This window comes from Chaetura pelagica, unplaced genomic scaffold (assembly GCF_000747805.2).
Source record: "Chaetura pelagica isolate M959 unplaced genomic scaffold, ChaPel_1.0 scaffold264, whole genome shotgun sequence".
NCBI classification, from domain to species: domain Eukaryota; kingdom Metazoa; phylum Chordata; class Aves; order Apodiformes; family Apodidae; genus Chaetura; species Chaetura pelagica.
In genome coordinates this window covers 632558-642785 of record NW_009953064.1, presented here as the reverse complement: position 1 = coordinate 642785, position 10228 = coordinate 632558, and the positions used below count along the sequence as shown (strand labels likewise).

Sequence of the window (10228 nt, the reverse complement as noted above, 5' to 3'; positions counted from 1 at the left end):
CCTTTGTGCACATAGGGGGGCTGGGGACCCTCCGCGGCAGCTGGAGACCTTCCCCAGGGGCTGCAGATGGCTGTCACAGCCTGGCCTCCCCTTCCTGGCCTGGAGGTGCAGGCATCTGGGGCACAGGCACGCTGGCTTCAGCGTGGCTCCTGGCGGGACACTGGCTCCCAGCTCCTTGTCAGCACGCGAGTGCAGTACTGCTGCCTGCCCTTGCCTGCTGTGTGCTGGGGCTGCTCTTTCCACTCCAGAGCCTCTTGCCTCCACCATGCCCACCCTTTTTCACCCTGCAGCTCAGAGCCTTGCCAGGCTGGTGCTGCCAGGGCCAGCATTGCATGCCAGGGAGCTTAGCTCTGGGGGTTGCTGCTCCTGCCTGTCCTGCTGTCCTGTGCAGGCAGCAGTGTGGGCAGGGGAGCAGAGCAGCTGGGGCTGCCTGTCCTGCTGGGGCTGCCACTACAGCAGGGTGGGAGCTGGGTCTCCTCCTGGGAATTTGGGGGCTGAAGTAAAGAGTGTTTCCCTTTGATCCCTGTCCCTTCGTTGGCTGCTCAGGAGGCAGGCCAGGCAGGGGTTTTCCTCCTCTTCCTTGCTCCCACTGCATCCCCAAACCAGAAGGGAGCACTCCAGCCAGCAGCTTTCACTAGCTCCAGCTTCCTTCCCTGGTCTGAGGGCCACCTCCACCATGTACTCCTGGGCCAGGCATCCCAGGACCCTAATTGCCCCACTTGTGCTGTGGAAGGGCTCAGAGCTTGCAGTATCTCTCCCTGTGTGTTTGGCATCCCCTGCTTTAACAAGAGCAGAATGCTGAAGGCTCAGCCAGCACTGGGGACTTTGCATGGGTAGGTGGCACTTGGTCACCTGGGGGCCACAAGCTTGTTAGCTGACTTGGAGCACTCTGCGTGCTGGAGGATGGAAGGCTGCCCAGCAAGGTTTCCCCCATCCTGTGCTGGTGGCCATGTGGCTTGGGCACGACCTCCCTGCTGGGGTGGGGGTGGCAGCAATGCCTGACCCCAGCCCCCAGCCCTGCGAGCTGCTCATCATCCCTAAGAGAGCAAAACAGCCCCGAGTCCTGGCCAGGAGCACCAGCAGGAGTTGGCTGAGCACTCTGGGTGCTGTTTGTGTAGAGCGCCGGGGCTGCCACAGTTTTCTCAGCTGTTCCCCCTTCCTCTGGCCTGGCTGTGGTGGAGAACAGGGCCGGGTTTGTTCAGGCTGCTGCTGCCTTCCCGTAGCCACACTCCAGCCAGCGAGTGGCCGGGGTGGGAGGTGGGGGGCTGCGGGTGCTGGGGCATGTCTCTGCTTCCAAGGCAGGAAGGGGAAGTGCTCCAATATTTGCGGAAAGAGGGAGGGGGGATAAAAAAAAAAGGTAAAAGAGAAAGTGCCTCTAAAAACCCGGATTGCTGCCAGCAGCAGTGAGGAAACACTCCACCTACAACCCCTGATTGCTGCCAGCACCCGGAATCAACTGTGGCCGCCCATTTCTTGTCCCTCCTCCTGTGCAGGTGAACAACAATGGGATCATCTCATTCCTGAAGGAGGTCTCCCAGTTTACGCCAGTGGCCTTCCCTATCTCCAAGGACCGTCGGGTGGTGGCTGCTTTCTGGGCTGACGTGGACAACCGGCAGGCAGGCGATGTGTACTACCGGGAGAGCACCGAGCAGCCCATCTTGGAGAGAGCCAGCAGGGACATTGCCCAGTATTTTCCTGAGTTCCCAGAGTTTTCAGCGCAGTGGGTCTTCATCGCCACCTGGTACCGAGTGACCTTCTTCGGGGGCAGTTCGTTTTCACCAGTGAGTAGCTGGGACAGGGCTGCTGTTAGTTTAGGGGTAGGTTATTTTCTGAAAAGAGCACCCCACCTGAGCTGTGGTGCCTTCCATGGCAGTGGTGCTGGGGCTGTGCGTGGCACGGAGCCATCAGGAGGGCTCAGCTGACCCCAGTGGGTTTATCACCATGCCTTGATGTGACAGAGCAGCACCGGGCTGGCAAAACCAAACCCTTGTCTTTGTGCCCAGTGGAGGCTGCAGATTGCTGGTGTCCCCTTTTCTCAGGCAGCAGCAGGGGTGTGTTTGGCCTGCCCGTATTTGCCTGTCTGGGGCTGTGCTGAGGAGCCCGTTGTGGATGGGGTTTGGTGTCTTTCTTCCAGAGGCCTGATAACCACATTTCTCCCCATTTTTCCCGTTCCACTGGGAGGAGAAGTCAGTTGTTCTGCCTGCTGTGGTGCTGGGTGGGGAATCACAGCACCTTAGGGTTAAAAATAATTAAACCCAACTGCCTTTTCTAGCAGAGGAAGACTGGGGCTCAAAGTAACACCCCTTTACTAAATGCTCTTTCTATTCTTTTATTTGGGGTTTCAGCTGGCTCACTTGTTCCCCCCTCCTGCCTGCTCACTGCTTCCTTCCCTTCCCTGCTGCAGGTAAACACTTTCCAGATCGTCCTCATTACAGATGGCAAGCTCTCCTTCACCATCTTCAACTATGAGTCCATCACCTGGACCACGGGTATGCACGCCAGCAGTGGGGGGGACTTTGCCGGGCTCGGCGGCATCGCAGCGCAGGTAAGTGGCAAACATGGCCCCTGGGGTGCCCTGGTAGTGCATCCACCCTGTGAGCTCCTGGTTTGGGTTTTTTGGAGGTGGAAAGCCTCCCCCTGCTTTTTTTTTCTTCTTTTTCTTTTTTTTTAAAGTTCTTAAATATCCGTGTGTGCCCTGGCTCCCAAAGCTGAGACCATACAGGGGGCTTTGTTATTCTGAAACCACAGGTCTTTGCCTTGGCTCTTGCCTCCTAGTCCCTTTTCCTTCCTAACCTCAGCCTTTTAAGAGCAGCTGCCTCAGCCAGCACAGCTTTCGCTTGTATTTTTTTTTCATCCTTGTGTGTGTTGTTGTGTTTAAGGGAAAAAAAGCCAACACCCACACCCGCAAAAACCCCAGCATCCATTCAGATGTGTGAATTTACCGGCAGTTGATGCATGCTTGGCTCCCTGCCCACCAGCATGCAGCAGGCAGGATGCTGCAGGTGGAGAGGAAGTAAATGGGTTTTGAATCCCAGGGGAGGGACCGAGCGGGCAGGACGGCTGCATTGCCCTGTCATGCCATCCTGGTGCATGGACAGGGCTGAGGGCCGGCTGGTGGCACTGGGAAGGGGACATTGTTCCAAGCAGTGCCGCTGGTGGTGCTGAGTGGCAGGAGATACAAGCCCTTGTGCTCCAGCTGCCTTTGCACATGCACTAGTGATGTCTCTTTACCCTCTCTGCCTTTGTCTTTCCAGGCAGGTTTTAACGCTGGTGATGGAAAGCGCTACTTCAATATCCCCGGATCCCGCACCGATGACATCGCTGACGTGGAGATGACAACAAATGTGGGTATCCCCGGGCGCTGGGTGTTCAGAATCGATGATGCCCAGGTGCAAGTGGGGGGCTGCAGCAATACAAGTAAGAGGACAGCAGTTAGGTTTATTTAACTCCCAACCCCACACTGTTCTCCAGCTCAGTCTTTCCCTGCCTCAACCCCCACCTCTGCGGGGTGGAGGAGACGGCTGGAAGGGCTTGGAGAGGGAGGGGAGGCAGCCTGTGGTGGCTGGGGATGGCACTCACAGGTGTCCCGGGGCTGGGAAGGGGCTGGGAGAACAAATGGGGAGGGGAGGAAGACTTCTGAGATTAAAAGAGCCTGCGGGGAGCAATGAGGGAGGCGGGGGAGGAGGTGGTGGTGACACACAGGTGAGACCCTGCTGGCCTGGTCCACAGGCAGGCAGGGCAGGGCACGAGGGGCTGGCACCCTTGGGGGACACACACCTTCAGGGGACTGAGTGCCAGGAGGCTGGGGTGAGCCATGTGGAGGACTGCTGGGTGCCAGCTTTCCCTGTGGGGCTGGGCCACCAGATCTGGGCCATGCACCCCACCCTGGGTGTCCTGACACGTGCCCCTTCAGAGCTGCTTGCCTCCCATTCCTTGTCCCTGCTCCCTCCTGGCCATGTTTTCCCACCTGTAATCTGCCTGTGTCTTGTGTTACTGGTGGGTTTGCTGTACAGGGGCTCTTCCATCCCCCTTTCCCTCTGCCCTGGGTGATAAACGAGATCACGTCCATGTCCTCCCCTGGCCAGCGAGGCTGACCCACACAGCCTCTCTCCTTTGCACAGGAGGGATAACACTGCCCCCCTGTCCTGGGGAGTCCAGGAGGAGTGGGCCCTGGGAGGCAGGAAGTCCCTGTGTGCTCCCCAAACACCCCAGAAGGCTGGGTGGGCAGGGGGACAGACCTTGGCGCTGGTGTGGCTGGAAGGCGAGGCCTGCCAGGGCGCGGGCTGACAGGGGCACCACCGCCTGTCCCTACAGCCTCTGTCTGCCTGACGCTGCGGCCCTGCCTGAATGGTGGGAGGTGTATCGAGGACTGCATCACGGGGAACCCCTCCTACACCTGCTCCTGCCTGGCGGGCTTCACTGGGAAGAGGTGCCATGTCGGTGAGTGCTGGCCCTGAGCTGCCGGTGCTTCGCTGCAGGGAGCCCTCCTGTGCATCACCCCTGTGTGCTGGCTGCCCCTGCCCTGAGCTCCTGTCCCTACCTGGGGCTCTGTTGCAGATGTGGATGAGTGTCTCTCCCACCCGTGTCAGAACGGAGCCACCTGCCTGAATGGTGCTGGCAGCTTCAGCTGTAGGTGCCCGCCAGGCTTCAGAGGCACCAACTGTGAGACGGGTGAGCACGGGGCCACTGCAGTGGGGGGGGATGGCTCATTGCTCTGCTGGAAGAGCAGAGACCCAAGCCTGAGGGGGCTCTTTGAAACGGGGGCTTCTGTGGCAGCTGCTGGGCTCGAGCACCTTCTGATGACCAACTTGGATTGCAGCTTGCTGCAGGCAAAGGAACCTTTGGTCTGTCTGTGAGCCCTTTCTGCCTCTGGCAGATCTCTCCACCGAGTGCTCAGCTCAGCACCTCTGCCTGCCACTGCTCCCTTAGTGAAAAAAGCTGGTGGTTCGTTCTTAACCAGGAGTCTTGGAGGACCTGCCTCCACAGGTGATGCTCTGGTCCTAAGCCTTTTGAAGCTAACCTGACCAGGGCTGTGGTGGCCACTTTCTTCTGCCACTGGCTTCCACCTGCTGGTGGAAATGCCACCAAATCATTTGGCTCCCAGCGACCCTCCCTGTTGGTGAAGACAAGCGGGGATTTGACTTTTGGGAAAGGGAGGAAGGGAGAAGAACCCAGCATAGCACGCTGGCATTCAAGGGCGATGAAAGGGCTGAGCTGCTTGAGGAAGGGTTTTGGGAAGAGCTGCAGCTGGGGATGCAGCCACTGTGTCCCGCCGGAGGGTGCTTTGGTGGCTCTGAGCTGCACTCTTTGCCTATCCCCAGCATCACCGCGTGTGCAGAGGATGCCATGTGCTGCTCCTGCACCTGGGTTGATTCCCCTCTCTCTTTTTCACTGCAGAGGAGTCACCATGTGAGAGCAGGGTGTGCCAGAACGGCGGGAGGTGCCAGGTGGCAAACAGGACAGCAGTGTGTGTCTGCCAGCCGGGGTACTCGGGGGCAGACTGCCAGACAGGTGGGTGGCAGGAGCGGGCACCAGCAGGAGATGGCAACACTTTGCCCCTTGGCAAGCTGCCTTCCCAGCCTGCTTCACCCCTCACTGTAGTCCTGGGAGGGGAGTGCTCAGCATTGCCAGTGGCCCTGATTTTTATTTTTTTTTCCCTGGCTGTCACCTTCCCATTCCTGAACACCATGCGGGACGGGAAGCAGCAGGTGACCTGGCAGCCCGGCAGTGCCCGCGCGCGGCCTGACCACCCTTCCTGGCCTCCCCTTGCAGAGGTGAACGAGTGCGAGTCCAGCCCCTGCCTGAACGGTGGGCACTGCGTCGACCTCCTTGATAACTACACCTGTGTCTGCCTGGAGCCCTTCGTGGGACAGCGCTGTGAGACAGGTGCCTGCTCCTGCCTGTGCCCCAGCATGTTCCACACCAGGGACTGGCCAGCGTGCCCCGCTGGCCATCATGGCCTCTCTCCTGGGGCTGTGCTCATCACTTGCTTGCTCTTCCCACCTCAGACTCATCTTCTTGTGAGGACAGGAGCTGCAGGAACCGGCAGACTTGCAACTACATCCGTCCTGGCCGCTACATCTGCACCTGCTCCCCAGGTTATTACGGCAACAACTGCCAGTATGGTGAGTGGAGATGTGCCTTGCCCAGACCGGCACAGGAGCCAGTTTTGGGGGAGCTGGGCAGGAAGGGGTGAACAGTGGAAAAAGAGGCTGTGACAGCTGTAGGTGTTGCTGAAAGCTGGCAGGCAGCATGTGCAGGGAGTTGTGGTGCTACCTGGAGGGAGTTCCTTCCATGGGGGCTGCTTGGTGGTGGTGGGGTGTCTGGCATGAAACTGGTCTGGACCAGCTCTGCCCCAGCTCCCCCAGGACAGAGGGTGTTCCAGCCCAGCTGGTACGGCTCTGGCTCAGTCCCCCTTTCCTGCAGGTGGGCCTCGTGTGCCCGGTGCCTGCCTCTCCCACCCATGCCAGAACGCGGGCAGCTGCCTGGAGACAGAGCAGGGCTATGTCTGTGAATGCCAGGAGGGCTACACTGGGCAGGACTGTCGAAACAGTGAGTACCAGGGGGTCTCTTGGTGGAGTGTGGCATCGCTAGGGGAGCCCTGGAGCTCCTGACAGGGAGCCTGTTCAGGGCTTCTGGGCTGGACAGTGGATCTGTCCCACTGGAGCAGGCTGTGCCTGGGCGTCTGAGGGGAGCTCATGGCTGACACCCACTTGGGCTTCCCCCATGGGTGACATCCAGCAAGACTGCTTGGCTGTCCCAGGCCTGCAAGCAGGAGGGGTCCTGGGAAGCTCCTGTCTCCTCACTTGCAGAGCTCTCAGAGGGCTGTGAATGTCGCAACGGGGGCAGCTGCCTGGAGGGGAATGTCACCATCTGCCAGTGCCCGCCTGGGTTTTTTGGTCTCCTCTGTGAATTCGGTAGGTGAAGGCTTCTTGCTCACTGTGTTTACTCCTTCTCTGGGATGCTTGAGCCAGGCAGGCCACAAGCAAGTAAGAAGGCACTCAGCCCGTGCCCAAGCCTAGAATGGTACAGGGACACACACTGAATTTGAGCCTGGAAATGCCCCCTGAGGGGGCAATGCCTCCATGTCCATCATTCACCATTGAGCTGTGCCTCTCCTACCCCTTAAGGCCCAGCCTGGCTCCCCTGGGCAAGGAGGAAACCACATCCATTGTGCACTCCCACTTCAAAGCTGACTAGGCATCCAGGCTGGCCCCTCTGTTCACGTGGGCTGTGGCATGGGGTACAGGGGGTCCCTCACGTCTCCTCAGATCTTGCAAAGTTAGGAGTCCCCTGTTTCTGGCCAGGCAGCTGTCTGGGTGTCCTCCTGCCATTGGCTGATGGAGGTGGGTGCTGGCCATGTGTTTGCAGAAGTCACCACCACGCCGTGCAACATGAACACGCAGTGCCCGGACGGCGGGTACTGCATGGAGTATGGGGGGAGCTACCTCTGTGTCTGCCACACCGACTATGGCACCAACCACAGTAAGTCTTGTCTGCGGGGCTGCAGGACCAGCCCTGGGGAGGGACATGGGATGGGGGTCACAGGGGTGAGCAGGGATACTGTCACCAGCTGGGGAGCAGCCCTCTGACCATCCGTCCTCAGTGACACCCTGTGCTTGGCGTTACAGCGATGCCATCCCCGTGTGACTCGGAGCCCTGCCTCAATGGGGGGTCCTGTGAGATTCACGATGACTCCTACACCTGCCAGTGTCCTCGAGGCTTCCTGGGCAAACACTGTGAGAAAGGTATCCACGCAGAGCTCCTTGCTGGCTCCAGGACCTGGCAGGGAGTGGGAGAAGAGTTTGCACCCTGGTGGGAGATGAGCAGCTGCTTGCTGAGCTGCAGCTGGAAGTGGGTGTAGGTTGTCCCATCCCATTCTGCAGGGTAGAGGGAGGATTGCAAGGCTCCCTTCATGGCCTCTGACAGTTGCAGCAGCCAGTCCAGTTGTGTTTCCTGCACAACACCATCAGTGTTTGAGGTTTTTTTACATGCCTGAGCTTCTGGTCTCTTCTGGTCTCCTGGCATCATGTGCCCATCGTCCTCCAAGGCTCTGGAGTGTGCCTGCATGGGTGGTGTTTTGTGATGTTGCTGAGCCCAGGGCTGAGGCTTGGGTGCGCTTGGTTGGTAGAGTTAGGTTGTGGTTGGATTCAAGGATCTTCAAGGTCTTTCCCAACCAGAATGATTCCGTGATTGGTGGGGTGCTGGTGGGAGGTGGTGGCTCTTGGGCTGCTGGCAGCAGTGGGTGACTCTTCGTGCTCTCTCTGCAGCCAAGCCACGGCTCTGCAGCACGGGGCCCTGTCGCAACGGGGGCACCTGCAGGGAGGCAGATGGCGAGTACCACTGCTCCTGCCCCTACCGCTTCACCGGCAAGCACTGTGAGATCGGTACGGCCCCTGGCCCCACCCCAGCAGGAGAGGTGGCAGTTGACCTGCTTGATGCTCAGCTCCCACCTGCCTTCTGCCCCCAGGCAAGCCGGACCCCTGCGCCTCAGGGCCCTGCCAGAACGGGGGCACCTGCTTCCACTACATCGGCAAGTACAAGTGTGACTGTCCCCAGGGCTACGCTGGCCGGCATTGTGAGATTGGTAGGTGTGACCAGGGGCTGCCTGGGGAGGGGATGGGGCTGCCGGCAGAGCCAGCAGCCATGGCAGCAGCCTCACTGCTTGCTTTGAGCCCCTTTCCCTGTAATTTGAAGTGCTTCCGCTCTGCCTTGCACCCTGCTGAAGGGCAGAGCAGCACTGCCAAAGGGGGAAAGGGGATGGCTCTTGTTTCTGGGCTCAGCCAGCTCTGCAACAGTTTGTTCTCTGCTCTGCTCTTCCAGTGCCCTCCCCGTGCTTTCTTAGCCCCTGTGAGAACGGCGCTACCTGCGAGGACCTTGGCACGGGCTACACTTGCACGTGCCCTGTGGGCTACGTAGGGAAGCACTGCCAGTCTGGTAAGGGCCTTGGGCTGCACCGGCCATCTGAGGGCTCAGGTGCCTCTTCAGGCCCTGGTCACCCTCCCTGTCTCTCCCCAGAGATCGACTGTGGGGTCCCCAGTGAGGTGAAGCATGGCCAGGCCTCTTTCAATTCCACCAAGGTGGGCTCGCTGGCTGAATACCAGTGTGAGCTGGGCTACACCCTCAGTCAACACAACCACCCTCGCATCTGCCGCTTGCCCGGCATCTGGAGTGACCCCCCTGAATGTGATGGTGAGGAGTGCCAGGGAGCAGCTGAGCCCTGAGGCACTGTCCTGCTGGGCTGTGCTCGTGACCGTGGCTTGGTGACACCAGGACATGTACTCCAGTCCTCCCCAGCCCATGAACAGAGCCCCCCAGAGACCTCTGCCACCTGCTCACAGCTCTCACCTTGTCTCCCCTGTCCAAATGCCTGCAGAGATCGATGAGTGTCGGTCCCAGCCCTGCCTGAACGGTGGCCGCTGCAAGGACCGTGTTGCCGAGTTCCTGTGCCTCTGTGAGCCAGGTTACACCGGCCACCAGTGCGAGTCAGGTAAGAGACCAGGCCAGGCAGGCTCTGGGGCTGCTGCAGGCAGCTGCAGCAAACCCTTCCTTGCTCCCCAGCCCCTGGGGAATTACACTGGCTGTGAAGCCTGGGAGCTCGGCTGCCCAGCTCCTGGCATAGCCTCTGCACTGGGGCAGACATGGGGCAGTGGGTGCCTGACAGCCTTAGGAGGCTGTTCCTGGCTGGTGGGCTTGGGGCACTGAGCAACCTGGGGAGGGACCATGCTCTGCAGGGGAAGTGTTGACTCTCTGAGCCCCCATGTCCTGCTGTCAGCCCTCACTGCTGAGCTGGTGCCTCTCCTCCCATTGTTCCCCAGATGTCGACGAGTGCCAGTCAGTGCCCTGTAAGAATGGTGGGACCTGCCAGGACCTCCCTGGGTCCTTTGCTTGCCACTGTCCTGAGGGCTTTGTGGGGATGCAGTGCGAGACAGGTAGGGGGTCTGGGGCTGTGTGCCCGCCCTGCTGCCCTCAGGGCATTGCCATCCCGCCCCTGTGGCTGGCTGCAGGCCTGCTGGGGCTCCCCACTCACCACCAGCCTCCTCCTGCCTCCAGAAGCGGATGCCTGTGAGTCAGACCCTTGCCGAAACGGAGGGGAGTGCGAGAGCTACGGGGGCTCTTACCTCTGCGTGTGCCCAGAGGGTTTCTTCGGCTACCACTGCGAGACAGGTGAGGTGGGCAGGGCGGCCTGGCAGGGGGCAGCCCCTGGCCCCCCCGGCACCGCTAAACC

At 60.1% G+C, this 10228-nt stretch overlaps 1 protein-coding gene across 1 annotated transcript in view; it reads left to right on the top strand.

The window, feature by feature from the left end:
* The window catches only part of SNED1 (sushi, nidogen and EGF-like domains 1), a gene marked incomplete at its 5' end in the record, with an annotated part of 18650 nt that overhangs the window by 1668 nt on the left and 6754 nt on the right, over positions 1-10228 (top strand). The window contains 19 exons of the mRNA XM_009996757.1: positions 1494-1781; positions 2405-2545; positions 3255-3417; positions 4315-4440; positions 4558-4671; positions 5398-5511; positions 5773-5886; positions 6009-6125; positions 6427-6552; positions 6813-6917; positions 7372-7485; positions 7632-7748; positions 8271-8387; positions 8471-8587; positions 8824-8937; positions 9019-9192; positions 9377-9490; positions 9819-9932; positions 10054-10220. Coding sequence (XP_009995059.1) covers positions 1494-1781; positions 2405-2545; positions 3255-3417; positions 4315-4440; positions 4558-4671; positions 5398-5511; positions 5773-5886; positions 6009-6125; positions 6427-6552; positions 6813-6917; positions 7372-7485; positions 7632-7748; positions 8271-8387; positions 8471-8587; positions 8824-8937; positions 9019-9192; positions 9377-9490; positions 9819-9932; positions 10054-10220 — 2556 coding nt within the window. The remainder of the gene's footprint in view (positions 1-1493; positions 1782-2404; positions 2546-3254; positions 3418-4314; positions 4441-4557; positions 4672-5397; positions 5512-5772; positions 5887-6008; positions 6126-6426; positions 6553-6812; positions 6918-7371; positions 7486-7631; positions 7749-8270; positions 8388-8470; positions 8588-8823; positions 8938-9018; positions 9193-9376; positions 9491-9818; positions 9933-10053; positions 10221-10228) is intronic.